General features: G+C 44.9%; 1 protein-coding gene across 1 annotated transcript in view; it reads left to right on the top strand.

The window, feature by feature from the left end:
- LOC147151038 (collagen alpha-1(XXV) chain-like) overlaps window positions 1-17,724 on the top strand; it is a 44,690-nt gene that overhangs the window by 18,210 nt on the left and 8,756 nt on the right. Inside the window, exon 3 of the mRNA XM_086024581.1 lies at window positions 16,933-16,977. Within this exon, the coding sequence (XP_085880707.1) occupies window positions 16,933-16,977 (45 nt within the window). The remainder of the gene's footprint in view (window positions 1-16,932; window positions 16,978-17,724) is intronic.

The raw sequence follows: 17,724 nt of genomic DNA, 5'->3' as shown, positions 1-17,724 counted from the left end.
CGAGAGGCCTACCGAGCCGTTCACAAGACACCGGATGTGATCTTTCACAGATGTTTTACGCCAAACGGCTGCCGCTGAAATCCACTTGCTCCTATCGATGGCCGCGTGATAGGAAGCGTGGGGATAAGTTGCACTTTCCCTTCTGGAGACGCCTTTAAACTTCCAATAATGAAAAATCCTTTTACTGTACATGACTGACATTATGTTCGAGGAGCGTCTCGTGGCTCTGACGTTCTTGAATCACCGACAAAACATTTTGGGTGTCTCTTCTGCGTTTGATCAAATCCACTCCACATTTCTTGTAATCTACTCTCGTGAACGCTTCCTGAAGCTGCAGGCATCTGGATGTAAAAATAGAAGCCTAATTGCCGCGGTGTAATCCCAATTTGGTTTGTTTACTCCCAGTCGACTGTGTATAATGCAAAGATTTTTTTTTTTTTTTTTTGTGGGTGCCTTTTGTTCTTGATCCTGTTGGTTGCTCTTTACTGTTTATACCTGGATGAATGAAGCCCAGATGTGGTGCTGTGGAACGAGCTTGTTTATTTACTAATGACTCTCTGCACCCAGGCCTTGAGAAAAACAAAAGTTTCGACAAGTCCTTTTTATTGCTGTGAATTCACTGCAAGATAGTTCTGGTGAGGATTCTGTGGCGGTTTCTGGTATGTGCGATATGTGCGGCTGCACGAGGCGCCATTCAAAGTCGGACCGCCGCTGGTCACACTCCTCACTTTCAAATTTCCTTGGAGTGCTTTCGCATCCCTGTTAGGCTGAGCCGTGCGTGCGCTTTCAGTGTTGGGTAGTAACCAATTACGGGATTGAATTTCCATTTGATTTTGTGATGCCAAGAGCCGCCGAAAATGTGATCGTTTAAATGCCGCATCATGCAAATCTGGATATGCATCACGTAGGGCGTTTGGAATTTCTTTGGACTCCCGAGTTCAAAGTATTGATTGATTCATTGATTCCTGGAGGCTTCCGCGGGCCTTGTGGCTGATTATTTTGTGCCTGATCCCCGCCAGATATTCCTACCAGTCTATTTTTTTTGTGTTTCTGTGACAGCTGACTGGAATTCTCATTTTTGCTCCTCTCATATTTGGCCTTTTGAGCAAGCCACAAAATGTGACTATTAGTTGTCCTGCTTCCAGTGGTGGAACCCTGAAAGTATTTCAACACGAGCAGTTCTGCATATTTGACATTTCTCATCACTCAAGTTAACTCATTTGGAGTTCTTTTCTTCTTCTTTAACATTGCCTTTGCCAGTAATGGCACATTTTTTTGGGGTGGACTTTGCAAACACTGCACTTCCTTAGCTTTTTAAATTCATGACTTTCAAGTGAAAGACCTGCTTTGCAAACCATATTGGAGTCCGGGCGGCGATTTGGAGCCCTGCTGCCACCTCTCAGTGCGTATCTTGCTATGCATCAGTAGTCTGATTTAAAAAAAGGCCGACGCTCGCTTGCCTCCCGTGTCAGGCACACTTCCCCAGTCCTGCTTACTTGCTGAATCTTTGGCCGCATTTTCCGCAACACAGCAAGTTCTCTTTGTAAACTTGAAAATGCAAATCCTGCTGAAAATGGCGCAGACTTCCGTGTAGATCGAATGTCTAACCGTGGACCGAAGGATTCTAGAAGTTCACACGACCGCTAATTCAATTCCTTGAACTATCACTGTTGACTGGCAGATACCATATGTTCTTGTTGCCCTCTGCTCTTTGCCATGTGACTTTTTATCACGTCATGCGACCTTAAAGAACCCAAACCAATGACGTTGATGTCAAGAAACAGTCCGGAGACGGCGACAAAGGCCAGTCTGCTCTCAAATGCACAGACGTGTTGATCATTTCCCAAAGCCGCTTCTCACTTTGCAAAGCAAACAAACACCCTCCAATTAACTTCTACAGCTGCTTGGGTGTTATGGTTGAGTTGGCGGTGCACTTACTCGCAGTGCACAACAAGGACACATGAGCAGTCATTCAACTTGGCTATGAATACATGCATCGTTTGGACACATAGCACCAAAAAAATGATGCATGGTTAAAATGCTAAACTGCACCACGGTGAGCCATATCAACTCATTCACTGCCATTGACGAATTTACTTGTCTTTTCACAGTCCAGCCATTCAATCCCAGGACCTTATTTATATATTTTTCACATTTTTCCAAACGTTAGGGTAAAAGAGGGTCTGAAAATGTCTGGCGATGAATGAGCTAAGAGTCGTAAAATATGGCGGTTTATGTTGTGGAGATCCCTCATTTGAAGGAAAACAGTATGTTTGAGGTAACTGGGTGCCGTTAAATTGAATTTAGTGGGGTTTTTTTTCTGGTTTTAATGGCAAAATGACAGGATTGCCTATCGGGTCTAAATATCACACGCGTTGAGTTTATCACAACCATATGGACGAGCTGTCATTAGCCTCTCGCCCATTGCAGAAGGTCCCCGTTATCTTCTTGCGCTAATCAGCCAACAAGCCTCCCCTCGGACCTCCATGTTTACCTGCCCAGGCTTTCTCGGAGGCAGTTTGTTAATGATTTTTCCACTCTTCTGACTCCGCACCACCACCACCCTCGCTCCCTTTATTGTGGGCGGCAGGCTTAGGGGAGAGGTAAACAAACACTTAGTTCCCCATGGACAACATAACAGTCAGACCGTGTAGTGAAATGACTCCAAATGAATAAAAAAATAAATAAAATAAAAAACACGCAATAATGGAATGTTTTTTTTTTATTTTAAACTGGCACACAGCAGTGAATTCGGTCTATTGCAAAAGCGACTTCATATTTAAAAAAATCCATCCTGTCAAGAGGCTTAATGTAATGCCATCTTACATCAGGCTTCTTTTTTTTTTCTCATTGCATTGTAAGAGATGGATGATTTGTTGCTTTAGTACCTCCGCATGAAAATCTTATCTGTGAAAGGCTGAGTCAAAACACAGCAGTTACCCAAGAGAATTGAAATGTCAAGGAGGGTTTAGTATTTGCCATCAGAGAAATAAATGGGATTCTGGAAGACTTCCGGACTTTGATCGTGTACACAAGCGTATTATCTGCCTTCCACTGAGCAGAACAAGCAACCGTAGTCCGTTAATGAACTGCAGTTTATCAGGTACATTATGATCAGACTGGAATTCCTTTGCTTATGGCGGGTGAGCAGCGGCGAGACGATGGAAGTCATTAATTTTTAAGGGCTTTGGTTTTAATAGAACACTTCTCAAAGCAATTTCATTACTGTGGTAGCCATAGCATTGAAATAGGACTTAAGTAAAAATCGAAACATTTTTTTAATTAGCTAGAAGAGCAGTTGAGAGGATGGGCTTCATGTGTAGCCTTCGCTTCTCCCGCCCTCTTGAGGGTTGTGATCCCAAGTCAAGGTCCCGCTCGCTTACATGCAGCTGTCAGCGGCTGCCAGAACCTTCGGTAGCCGCTGAATTCAAAACAGCCCCTGATTTTTTTTTTTTTGGTCTGAAGCATCTCACCTCATTCGGAAGCACCTGTCTCTGTGGCTTTCAAAACAGCCCAGACCTCACTTGCTTGCGAGTGGCTCGCGCTTAAGAGAGCCTTGAAGTAGACCAGATGCAGCCGGTGGGGAAGCTTTTGTCTTCGGACGGTGACAAAGCATTTTCAGACACTTCCTGTCTCTGTTAAGGCAAATATCAGCTGTCAGGCATCTGCTTTTAGCCCTGTTTCATCCGAAATGCCATGAGGCAAATTGAAGCACCTCTCAATATGGGTTTGATTGATTCTTCCAGTATTCTTTCTTTTTTCCGTTTCGACATTTTCAAATTCCCTTCTGCTCTAATGAGGTGGTCTTCAAACGAAAAGAGGCATCCCTGCGGATCCCGCCCGATGAAAAACAGAGCTGCCGAGATCATGTCTCTCTGCACTTTCGCTACTATCCCAGGGTGCTCTTTTTGAACGCTGACTTAAGACAGGTTGCAGACCATTGAAGTGAATTCCCACAGCCTTCTTTCTGCCCCAGCACGTGTGTGGCACCGACACAGATTCAGCACTCCAAGAAGCCACCCCGCAAACACTTTTCTCGTGTCCTTGCGCCGCCTGCTTTTGCATTCGCCCTCTACATGTGTCCTGCACGTCCTATGTCACGTGACAGCATAACAACTGAGCCGCGCAACAATTGCGCCATTGTGCACTTTGACATGCCTTTTAATGCTTCTCTGAAGCAAAGCGCACCACAGACAATCACGGAGGAGTCTTGGGTCAATTTACTTTAATACTGGTGAAACCTCAAGGCTGATTCTGCATCATTGGTGTCTTTGTTGGGTCTCTATTGTAAGCCAAACAATTTTGTGTTACAGTGCGAGTGGTGAAATTCATTTCAAATCATAATTCAGCACACTGGAAAGTAATGTAGTGTCCAAGCCAAGTAATTGGCCAATCTCAATCATGCTGCCTTATTAGCCTGCTCCAAGTCCCACTCAGTAAAAGCCTGTGCAGTCAAAAGGTTGTGTGGAAAAGTATTGTTTTGCAATTACTGTAGTGTGCCTGTAAACTGTGTGCGAGGCTCATTTTCAAAGGGTCTTCCGTGGCAGAGCTTTGGCACATGGAAGGCCAATGAATGGAGGTCTTGGAGGGGAAAACAAGTGGAGCTTCCATAGTAAACATGTAAAACTTTTTGGCTGCTCAAAAGCTCGGCCAGCGTTCCCAAGCTTTCATGGAAACAGCAAAACCTGAGAAGAATGTTGTCTGTGTTGCGAGATGAAACGTTGTAAGGCTCAGGTCCGGCCACCATTGAGGGGTTTTACCCCAAGAAGTTGTCCTGTTGTTCTGCAGGCGCTCTGCCGCATCATCATCCTGACATTGCTTGTGACTTCTTTCTTTCTTTTAAGGACGGGAGCGCACAATCACGTTTTTACCACTAAAGCCGGGAGCGCTTTTGCATGTTTCTGCCACTAAAGCCAGGAGAGCGTATACGTTTTAAAAAAATTTTTTTATGCAATTCTCGGTCTCTTAGCCAATGAAATGCATCAGAATACAGTATACATGTGACGGTGTCGTGAGTTGTCAGAGGATATCTGGATTTTTTTCAAGGAGTAATGGAGGCACAGTCGATCGCAGGAGCTCTGCTATAAGTCACGCCAGTGATATAGACGACACGCTCGCGGACTTTAAAGCCGTGAAACCATCCAAACGTGATGCATGGTTAAGATATATGTTCGTAGTCAATGACGATTTCAACGTCTTTGTAAGAGAACGCAGCATAGTAATTACCACTCGATTTTTTTCAAATTAAACACAGTGCTTCACTTGCATCTTCGATTGAAACCGTAAAGATGACTAAACTCGGGACTGTGTGAAAGCCACATAAGTCTAAGTGCTAAAAATTTGGGGGAATTATGTTTCTATCCGCTACAGGGGCTGAGATATTAACTCATTCACTGCCATTTACGAATTTACTCATCTTTTCGCAGTCCAGCCATTCAATCCCAGGAATTTATTTGTATTTTTTCCAATTTTTTTCAAACGTTAGGGTAAAAGAGGGTCTGAAAACATCTGGCAGTGAATGAGATAATTATTTTGTAGGTGGCGAAAATGTCAGGTTTTCAAGGGTGACTCCAAAGACGGCCATCCGTTATAGAGAGATGTCTCACGAGGGTCTTCAGGCTTTAATGGGTTAAAGAGCAAGGTTTATGTGCTTCCTGCAACCTCGGATTAGATGAAAAATTCTACCACTGAAGCCAAATGAACAATCGCTCCAGATATGCTGCGGAGTTGACCGAGCTAAACTAATGCACTGATGGAACTCGAGGGAACTAATGCTTACAGTCTGTCTGTTTCGACCAAGATTGTCTGGTTGGGTTAAAAAGACGGGTTTTTTTTTCTGCATCCCACAAACGCTCATTTAGCCCATCCTTATAAGAAAACATAGCCTCACCTGTTTCTGATGACGTCCATCTGTAAATGTTCAGTAGTTTCGAATCACAGCCAACGTCATCCAGTGGAATCACATGCCGAGGGCCTCCGTACGAGGAATGATTGATAAAGTGGAGCTCGTGGAAAATGAGGGTTGCCTGGTAGGTGTTGTGCACTCACGACGAGGCCAGTTTATCGAGCCGCACATGCACTTGACAGAGGCGCTCACGCTCGGGCTATAAAACACTGCGAGACGGTCTTACAATCCTGATTGGGATCCGAGAGGCTCGGCAGGGATGGCTTGAAGCAGAATCAGGACCAGAGCATCCTAACGTACGGCACAGCGTATAATCGAAGCCCCAACACTGCCTCGCCTTTCATCTGCTTCCCGCAAGTGCATGGCATTGACAAGTTCTCACGGAACATGCCGATGCCGTAATATGGCGACTGTAATGTGAACAGTATGCCGCCACTACGCTCCAGCAGACCGGCAATCAGTGGAGCCATTCGCAGGGAGAAAAACCGGTTTCTTTCCTCTGTTCCATCGTTCCATATCAGAACTGTCTTCGGTGTCCTTGATGTCGTCATCTGTGGGCTGTTTCTGTTTTGGAATGAAGCTTTGAAGTTCCGTGCAAGCAAAGGCGTGGTGAAAGGTGGCATGCATCAATGCCACTGACGCTGTTTTTTGGAAGAATTCCACCTCCTTGGATCATTAAAGTTGAAAAAAATTATTAGGACTCAAGACTAGATACACCGACAGGAAGTTAAGACGGGACAACCGCATTGGTTTTGGAGTGACAGACTGATGTTGGACTGGACAAAATGACGCGGCTAGCAATCGACATTCGAATTCATTCCAAAAGTTGTGGTTGGGGGGGGGGGGTGGGGTTGGGATCGTGGCTCGCAAGGGGCTTCAGCTGACTGTCAAAAATGTGGTAAAGGTTTGTCTAAGCGGGGTCTAGGCCAATCCTAAGAACCCTGAGCTCCAATGCAGAGAAATCTTTAGATCTACTCATTCTGCCATCAAAGCAAGTCGAGTAAAAATGTTGTGGTTGGTTTTGAGATCCAACCGAGGGGTCAAGCCAAACCCTTAATTGATTAATCGGTTCAGCACAACAATTAGATTGTGTCCTACATCGTTTTTCCTTTTGGCTGCGACTGTAACAAATGGGCCTGAGAGAAGCCGTTCAAAGCAAAGCCCCTTTGTTGCTCGCTTCATTCCATAGCCGTGATTGTCCATTTGTACCTCGCTATTGTTTACAAGTCCGAGGTTGGCATGCAGTCTCCCAGCTTGCATCACCGTTTAAATCTTGCGTGTCTTCTTTTGGTCCATGAGGGAAACAGGATGGATTCGGAGCGGGATCTGCTCTAATCTCACTCATTACAGGCGACGTAAAAAGAGATGATTGTCCGTCTTAATTCAAAACGTCTGTAGATTTCTCTCTGCCGCTTTGATATTTTTGCTCTGGCTCTCGTTTGCATGCCGCCAGTGGTCGCGTGTGGCCGCCAGCTGGACCGCTGTCTGAATAAGGTGTCTTTAAAGGTCCCCCAAAAATCTGACACTCGCGTTAATGCAATACTTGAAAGCAACCCGTTAGGCTGCTTCGAGGCCAGCTCTTTCCTTGCCGATTTTGAGATTTTGGGTTGACATAGCCGCCATCCGAAGCCGACGTTGTGTTGTTCGCTTGTTTGAATTTTCGGTTTCTTTTCGGAAGTCCCTTTGGGATCAAACCGATAATAAGAAAGAGGTGTGTCGACAGAGTTGTGCCAGCGTTTCTCCCCGAGGGCCGTCGACCAGCTGAAACTACAGGCTCCGGATTACAAATGATCCCGAGAGGACGAGCCCCCCGCCCCTCACCCCCTTGGCCCCTCTGACCTGGTCAGTTTGAGTGACATATCAGGAGGAAATACGATGCAGTGAGGTGAATGCTGCAGAAACACATTCTGTCTTTGTCATCTCTGGGCATCGTGAGAAATCTCCTTTTGGTTATTTGACACGTGCAATTGTATTAATTACAATAAGAGACCCATTTGTCATGTATAATTCTCATTTTTTTCTTTTCACCTCCAATTTTCCTGCAGCCAACATGCTTTTTTTTTGCCCAGTTCTGACTGCAATGAAAATAAATGTGCATGAAGCTTGTTGTTCACAGCTATGACTCAGCTCTGGAGCTTTTGTGAGAAAAAAAAAAAAAACTTTTTAAGGAGACATGGCTAGGAGTTGGGAAAACAGCAGCCTTGTTCATTGGCTGGAACGTTTGGCTTCCTCGGTCATGCTATTTCTAGGCCTTGGATTGCACTTCTGCATGCTTTTTGGTGTCTTTTTCGAGCCTTTTTGATCACAAGCCCGTCTTTGACAGTCCAGAGTGCAAAGATTATCTTTTAATATGGTCCCTAGTGCCCACGTATGCTTCATTTGGTTCCGTTGACTTGGTTGGAGGAAGAGTTCATTTCCCCGAGAGTGGTTTAAGGGTTGTTCCGGGTTGGGAAAATAAACTGTGTAAGTTGGCTGTAAGTTGTGCGAGTCTGCTCTGACTGCTCAGTGAGAAAACGTTTCCACTCTGGACCCGTGAAAGGGCACTGTTGTGATTTGACGTTTTCGGTCTTTGGAAGATACGAATGTGAGAATGCGGATGGGTATGGAAATAGCCACCAGTGCCGAATACCCAAGTAGCCGTGCCACTTTAAATGAATGAATTCATGTTGTGTTTTTTTTGGTTTTTGACGCAAGGTTCCATGTTGCTTTTAAAATGTACGTCCCTTTGTCATTCTCTCTTGCTGTCAACAAGATGGAGTATCCATGACATAAGAGTCTGTGCCCGTCACGCTCGTGCGCACAAACTGCCGCACAAAGTAATCCCACATGGGTCGAGTAAACACGGCGTCGGACCCCCAGCTCTTACTACAAGATAGTTCGAGGAAGCCCTGCGATGCCGCAATGGAAGTAGAACTTTCGATTTATGACTCTTTGAATTATTTGCGTTGGTACCAAGCCATAAAAAGTCTGAATTAAATTTTCCATGCAAAAACTGGGCGAGAAGCTGTAGGGTCAAACCAAGTTTAATCCGGATCTGATCCACATTGCGCATTTGGTAGCCATGTAAACAGAAAACAACACACATCAGTGTTTGCATGTGCCTCTGCAAAATTCAATAACTTGTTTAAATTGGATTTGTTTTTTCTCTGGCCTACATCTTTAATTTTGTCCTAGTAGTACACTTTTCTGTCCGAACAGGTCACTATGCACATTGTCACTTGGGTATTGATACTATTTGGAGGAGGGATTTCTTTCTGTTCCTCAGTGAAGTTTATCATGACCGAATGTCTACAAAAACTGTCCTTGAGCGGTGTGGCGCCCCCTGCGGTCCCTTTTTTACGACCCTTGGGTCTCTTAAACTTCCCACCGCAGACACACATGCACAGGCGGGCACGCATCTTCGCCGTCATGGAGGTCGGCCAGGAGTCACGGCGTCCGCTGGCCGCAGGTGTTGGCGTCCACATGATTTCACCACGACATTCAATAGCCACGCAACTCTTAAACACATAGAAAGTATTTTATTTGAACCGGAGAGCAAGAGCGCCGGCCGCTCGGTGCCTTTCGTTCCCGCTCGCTCTCAGGCAAACCCTTGACCACGGCAACTATTTTAGCAGCCGAAAATGACATAAACAAGTGCATGCGAGTCTATATGATACCATGTTGCCATCTCTCTGCTAGCTGCAGTATTCAGCGGGCATACCCTCGGCGAGCTTCAAAAGTGCACCCGGGAGGCTTCACGGGCTCACGTGTCCGCACAATCTTTAATATTCATGCAGTTATTTATGTATGGTCGGAGTAGCTGCTGTCGTAACGCTGCACCTACGTGTGCATTAGAAGCAGTGGCGTGTCGGGCTTTTGGTGCCTGCGCCTTCAGTGGGGACCCGATCCACCGCTGTCATGTTCAAAGACCATGTAACTGCGCAACGAACATCTGGAGCAGCCCTGAATCAAGATTTATCGAACAACTTAGCAAAAGAAGACACAATGTAAATACATAAAATTCAGCCAAGGGGCTGATAATTAAATGGTGCAGATCACGACTGATGCGTTTTGCGAGTCAAAATGGCCTTTACCGATTTAGCTTTGATCATCCAGAATGAGGACGGAAAGATAGTGATGTCATCGAGGAGCAGTTGACTGGCCCTGTGAGGATGAATTTGAAATCTGATCGGTTAAGGAAACAGTCCCATTGCTAGTGTCAGTGAATTTGCCTCAGCCAGCACTACTTCTCAATTCTGAAATCTAATTGGTCAGAAAAAAAAATTCACACACTCACACTTGAACCACCGACTGTGAAGAAGCAGGCTACTCGTGAATCTTCTGTTACGCAGTGCACATTGATGACTGTTTTTTTTGTTTTTTCTGGTCTTGCTTATAAACAGCAAATCATGTTGACGTAGGACGACCCACAGCTCTAATTTCCAGAGAAGCCAACGCAACTCATTTCTGCAATGCTGAGCTGTCCCAAAACTTTAGTCTCTTTTCTTGGCTCCAGACTGCACCTCTGTCATAACATTAGTTCATCTGGTGTGTTTATTAACCGCTCTACACACGTGTATTCCAAGATAGAACAATCAAAAGGAAAATTTTCATTGAGAAGTCATGCCAAGCCAAACTTATTATGCCTCTTTTATTTTTAATACATGCTGAATAGTTGCTGCCCTGATTATCCAAGAGTAACATTGAGATGGCATGCGCGTGTTATTCATTCCGAAGCCTTTGCTATGATAGGGCTGACTGAGACGGCTGTCTGAAGAGATACAACGCAGCCAATCGATGGGCTCATTACCGCCCTCCTCCCCCTTTACCTTGCTGCTTCCATCGCCCGCCTGGCAAGACTCTCAAGTATGTCAGCACTCTTTGCCAGAGCAAAACACATTGATCTCTCAAGCTGATGAATAGACTCTCTCAGGAGGCTTCCGTCTCGCAGGTGCGCTGCGGCCTCGATGCCAAACCCTGGAGGAAAAGCGCCCACGAGCCCTGAACGCCACGCAGCTATCTCTTTTGTCTTCCTGTGTAGTCTATCAAAGATGCTAGCTGAATGCGGCTTAAAAGGAAAGTCAACCCAAACATATATTTTTTCAAAGAATATGTTCTTTGCAAGCCCACTTGTTGAAACAAGGCATTCTGATAAATATTGCCTTTGTGGTAATAAGAGTTAATCCACATTTTTAGCCATCTCCGGGGGCAGCCATTTTGTCACTTCTGTCGACTGAAAATGACATCACAGTTGCTCATGGCTCAGGTAACAACCAATCACGACTCACCTGTTTTCTGAAGCTGAGCTGTGATTGGTTGTTAACTGAGCCGTGGGCATTTGTGATGTCATTTTCAGTCGGCAGAAGTGACAAAATGGCCACCCCCAGAGATGGCTAAAAAACTGTTGGATTTTGGTGCTTAACTCATATTCCACAAATGCGATATTAATCAGAATGCCGTGTTTCAACTATTGGGCCTGCTGGGAATATATTCTTGAAAAAGAAATATATGGGATGAATTCCCCACTTTAAAAATAGCATTTTCGTCACGTATTCTGGCGCAATCGGGATTCCTTCTCGCCAAATATTAGTAGACAAATTATCATTTGTCAATCAAAACTCAGCATTTTTTTTTTTTAATTGACAACACTCTTATTGTTAACTATCAAAATATTTCTCCTTAGCGGCACGTAGGATGCTATTCTAGGGAGATGAAACAAACAAATGTATGTAGCACAGTGAGACAATGGCTTTTTTTCTTTGTGCTGAATAGAAAATTAAACAATCAGTAGTATGTGGAGAAACGGCTATTATGCTCAGAGGAATTCAAGTCTAATGGAAGTCTTGATAATGGCGATGTGTGTCTAATGAAGCATGGCATTTATGTGACATTTTTGCTTTGGGACTCAAATGGGCAAAATGAACCTTTGGATTCTTTTGTCGTGACATGTGTGCCAATGCTGAGAATTGCCAGTACTAGCTTGGTGTGCTTGATGCAAGGTAGGAAAGCGCTTTGGGGCTACGTTTGAATTCATTGGCTGCAATTGCAATTTCACACAAAACCGCTTGAAGTTAAACGTATGACGGTGATAAGGCCAGCATCTGTCCAGGAAAGGCTTTGCGCTTCAACGGGTCACAAGTTCAAGGGGACTTCTATTTCTGTCAACGGCGCGCTTAACTGGTGACCTCGAATCCAGTCCACAGTCGATGGAGACGAATTCCAGAGCTTCATCTCGTTTTTCTATTGTTGACTGATTGGCTGGTTATGTTGGAATTGCTGGACAATTTTCATTTTCATGTTCCATCACCTTCCAAAAGTCAAATATCACTTGTCGTAGTCATTTAGAGAAATCCCCAGTTTACCGGGAAAATGATTCCATAAGATTTTTCTTATTGGACTTCCTTGGAATCTGTTGCCAGGCAACAAAAAGCATCAGGGTTGAAGGCAGGCGATATCCTCAGCTGACACTACTTTTAAACTTGCAATTCATTCCTTCCTGTTTTTCTACGCCAGGATTTATTCATTGTCATGATCCTCAATTATGAGCCTGGATCAAAAATGATCCTCCCCCTTTGCCAGACCTTTTCCGCAAAAATCCACCAAAAAAAAACCCCGACCGTGCAGCTTGGGTTCTGTTTGACCTGGATACTCCAAGGTTGCCAGGTTGAATCAAGTCATTCGAGCGTGTTGTGGGATTTAATGGGAGATGTTATAGTCTGTCTCGACTTAATCCTCCTGAAATTCTTGAATGGGCCGCGCAGGCGTGTTTTGTCAGCTATATGAGAAATGAGCGTGTCTCTCAAGAAGGCTCTTGAGCTGCGGAGACGTCGTAAAAAAGCCAGTCGACGTTAAACAAAGACTCGATTGTAAATCGTCTTCCGAGATATGCTGCAAAAAAAAACTCTTTCCTTCTCGTCAGGACCGAGTTGCAGGATCGGAACCAAGCAAGCAATTTCTCTTGGGAGCTCCTTTATTGTGTGAAACTCAGGATACGTGCCGTACATGCTCATGCATACACACTAAGCTCACTTGGGACTCAAGAGTAAAGCAGGAGAAAAATGGCTCAAGACGGGGTGAAAATGTGAGGTGATGACACAGCAATACTATAATTGAGTATGTACTATGCCCCTTGCACAAGACTATTTGATCAAAGGAGCTCGTCAGTCGTGCCACCACTAGTCCACTCCTGCCTCCACCAAAACCCGATTGCGAAGGCGAACAAAGCACTTCCAGCGCTCGTCAAACCTGATTGATGCCTGTGAGGTTTTGCGCCGGGACCCCGGCTTTGCTATTTTTGGCCCCGTTCGAGCGTTACCGCCGAAGAAATGTTGGACGGGCTTGGGAGGGAGGCTCGCAGTGGCCTGCTCGGAGCCCTCAAACGAGCCCCGTGTTTGTCCAGGGAGGCTGGCTGGGCTCGCTTTGCCTCAGTGCGGTTTTGTTGTGAGCAGAAGTGCGGCGGCATTGTGACTTGTTACCACTAAAACAATATGTTAGCGATTATGTGGACTCGGGATAATCGCACAGCCACGGACTGTAGACTTTAACTAACTTCCACAAAGGTACTAGGACTATATTAGGCAAAGCCCTTTTTAATTTTTGGTGCAGTTCTGGGGTTTACTTGTTTTTTGGGTTTTTTTTTTTTCAAGGTGCAACTTAATGATGACAGCATACGCTTGTATTGTGTTGTCAAGAAACCATTTCCCAGGTTACTGCTTTTACAGTAGCTTGGTGCTACGCCAGTTGGCCTGAAGGTATACTCGGAAGTAGGGCTGTAGTTAGTGTTGAGGTTCTCGAGATCGGCCTTGGTCTTGAGACTGGTCTTGAAACCACTTTTAAGGGTCTCGGTCTGGTCTCGGAATCTAAGGCATTTTTATTCAGGCTTGTCTCTGTGTCGGACTGTGCACATTTGGGATTTTTTTGATCGAGACCAGACCTGACATTTTTCATGGCTTGTCAGGAAAACTCAGTTTTAAAGTCAACCTAAACATTTTTTTTTTCAAGCATATGTTCTATGCAGGCCCAATAGTTGAAACAAAGCATTCTGATAAATATTGCGTTTATGGAATAAGAGTTAATTCATCCGGTTTTAGCCATCTCTGGGGGCGGCCATTTTGTCACTTCTGTCAACTGAAAATGACATCACAGTTGCTCAGAGCTCAGGTAACGACCAATCACAGCTCACCTGTTTTCTGAAGCTGAGCCATGATTGGTTGTTGGTCATTTGACAGAAGTGACAAAATGCCCCCCCCCCCCTTGATGGCTAGATTTTGCTGCTGAACTCATATTCCACGAACGCAATATTAATCAGAATGCCTTGTTTCAACTCCTGGGCCTGAATAGAACAAATTTTTGAAAAAAAATATGTTTGGGTTGACTTTCCTCTTTAAAGAGTAGGATTCCATGATTTGTAGAAGAAGTGAAAAATTTGGAAAATTACAATGTTGCTGAGAATTTAGAATTATTTCAGTGAAGTATTTAAAAAAAAAAAAAAAAAAAGGACAGCATTTGCTTTTGTCGCAAATGTAACAAATTTTTTTTTAAAAAAAGATACTGGTCATTTTGTTCTCTTTTTTGTGTGACATTTCTTTGATATAAACAGTCTTGGACTTGTCTCGGTCTCGACCTCCAAAAGTCTTGGTCTTATCTCGGCCTCGCTACTCTGTGGTCTCGATAATGTCTTGGTCTCGGTTGTTGCGGTCTTGACGACAACACTAGCTGTTGTACTTGAGTCCTGTTTAAACGCTTTTTGTGGTCTCGGGCTTGACTCGGACTCCTTGGCATTTGACTCGGATTTGTCTCGGCCTTGGCCATTGGACTCACACTATATTTTTATGAACTCGACCGAGTCCAGCTCTGGTTTTATTCATGAAAATGAAGAGCCTCCTTCAAAAGAAAGCTGAAAGAAAGCTTTTCAGATGAATCAAATTAGCTATCCAATCAGTTAACCTGACCACGAGATAATCAGGAGCAGCAATCCCTGCCGCACTCTTGATCTCATCTGGACTTGGACTTGGACTCGAACTTGACTTGGACTGGGACCTTTATGACCGATTCGACTTGGACTCGGACGTTTTTGACTCAAACTTGACTTTGACTTGATAAAGGTGGACTTGACTACAACCCTCTTAGGAAATACTTCAACTTAAATGCCCACTATCAAACATTGCCCTGTCAATATTCGACTAAATGTGCAATTTTCCCATTTACAAAATTCTGCCTTTTTATTCAGTCTCACTTCATGTTAATCCCAATGACTAATTTCAAGTATATGCAGAATATTTTCTTGGGCCCTAGCTCTGTGCCGCCAGTCAATCAAACGAGCGTTACGTTGCCATCCACTTGATGAAATGTCCCTCTTCTCGCGGAATCCCCTTTTTTCCTCCCGAGGGAGCTGTTCCACGACCGCCTTTGGAAACGCGGCGGCCAGATGACACGCGGCAGAAGGATGCTTGTATGCTTTGGTTCTCGATTGTCACAATATCAGAAAGGCTGTTTTCACTGGTACCGCTCAGGCTATTCTTTCATTTGGGTTTAGTACAGTGAAATATTGTCGAGGTTTTGCTTGGCCTGCGCCGGAGACTCATGCTGGTACATTTTGCGGCAATCTCATCTTTCAGGTTGTAATCAGAGTCTTGAAATAGTGTGAATATGTGATGGTATCCGAAAAAGAATATGGCTTGTTTTGTCTGGCCTGTCATCGTCGCGCGCGGCCAAGGCTTTCTCACGAGTGCGTCGTATCATCGTCGTCGACCTCCGAGCGCTTTCCAGTGACATTTCAAAAGATGATGACAAAGACGGAACTGCCAAGAACAGGAAACCCTTTCTGTTGTTTTAAAAAGGCTTTGATGAGAACAACCAGAGCATGCGTCCACCTGTGGTTACGCGCTTTAAAAACGAACACGCACCCTCGGTTGGCAGCGTCTGACATTATCCTGAACGCGGTCCAAAAGAGCAAAGCCGGAGACTGACGCGCAGCCAAACAGCGGGATGGAATTGAGGAGCCGGCATGGTCGAAGGAGAAGCAACATAAGCTTGCATTTTGCACCCCAGTAGGATGACTGGAGGCACATAAATCAAGCCGGCTTGTGTTGTCAAAGTGATGAAATGCTGAGGAGGAGCGAGAGAAGGCGAGGTCGAATCGGGTCATGCGGATCAACACTGTCTCCTAGAAATTCTCTTCCTGTAAAGCTCCAAATGCAACTTTAATACAAACGAACAGTCTTTTCATAAAGAAACTGTTTTGTTTTTTTTACATGAATTCCGATTTTACCACGGAATTGAATGTGAGAAAAACGAGCACAGATCCATCAACTGTTTTTGTTTCCTGCAATTTCTTTTTTTTTCATTCGTTTTTCTATGTGACGCAGATGCAGATTTGACTTCCCCTTTAGTTGCAATGACTTCCTCTCAGCATGAGCGTGACAGGTCCAATTCCAGCACATCTGAAAGTACCAACCGCAGCCTTTGACTGCAACGACACCAGTGGAAGAAAACTTATTTCCATACCTGCTATCGGTACACGAGAGGGCCGCATGGGCAGGCGGGCACATTTTGGAAACGATACTCCGGCTTCTCGTCGTCTGGGAGTGAATGCAACCTCATGCAAACACAACCCAGGCGGGTCCACAGCACATGAAAGTCACCAAAGCGTGTAATTGTCTTATTTCTCCACCAGGCTGCCCATGTTGACGGAGAAATGGCAAACAGGGGGAAAAAAAAAACCAACCTACGGATAAACACACTGTCTGTAGTGATGAGATGGGCTTCTAGTTTGACTTTGTGTCTATATTTAAAGTCACACTAAGGAAGAATTGTACAGCTATAGCAATTTGCATCATCTTCGTAATAATAGGACATCACAGATGTCCAGGCTGGTCCGCCAGTATCACAGACAATATAAAGTGGTTTATCCTGGTTAACCGTAACAACCAACAAGCCAGTGTGCCAGTTTACATTCTTTTAAAGTGTTTATTTTAATTCTAGGACTTTAAGAAAATATAATGCAATCAAGTAAGTCACTAAAATGTGCCCTTTTCCCTCTGTTGCAGGACCTCCGGGAAAGCGAGGAAGGAGAGGCCGCAATGGAGAACCTGGTATGTGTGTGTGTGGGGGTGTGCGGCTGAGCGCGTGAGTGTGTGTGTGTGTGTGTGTGGCCACCGCATCCACGATCATTTGAGGAATGATTCGGGAGGACATCGGCAATCCACGCTGTATCTTACAATCATGTAAAAATTCCGTGTATATCTTGGGAGGCCAAAAAGGTTCATAGATGTGCAATTAGTGGTTTCACTGTTGCCGTTTGCGTCGCCATAGGAACGCTAGATTTTCACTGGAATACCAGCCGACTGCTCCATCTTGGGAAGGGATGAGAAAGTTGAAAAGTGTCTGTCAGCGTTTGGGGGAAAAAAAAAAAAGAAAGGGCCTTCTCCCGAGCTGACTCATCAAAACTCTCCACCTGAAACCGAGAGGCGATTTGGAGGCTGAGCCGCACTGTGTTTGTTTACAGTGTGGTCGCTCTTATCTTCAGGCACCCCTGCATATGAATTCATGTATATGCACGTGTGCTTCCTCCCTTTCAATAGCGCAACTTATTAAACTACGAGGAGTCGTTACTCCAACATAAGGGCCCCAAAAGAGTGCAACAACGCAGAGGCCTTTTTCTGTTGTGGATCACTTCAAAGCTTTTCATTTCATATGGATACAAGAGGCGGGAATTCCAGTGACAAGCAGACAATAGCGCGGCTGCAGCTCTGAAATGCCGCCAGGCTTTGTTTACGCCGAAATGTCTCAATAAACATGTCGCTCGCTGGCCTGCCTGCCCGGCCGGCCTCCTTTCAATG

This window comes from Filicampus tigris, chromosome 2 (assembly GCF_054856515.1).
Source record: "Filicampus tigris isolate MCC_2025a chromosome 2, RoL_Ftig_1.0, whole genome shotgun sequence".
In the NCBI taxonomy this organism is placed as follows: Eukaryota; Metazoa; Chordata; class Actinopteri; order Syngnathiformes; family Syngnathidae; genus Filicampus; species Filicampus tigris.
This window is presented reverse-complemented; position numbering and strand designations above follow the sequence as displayed.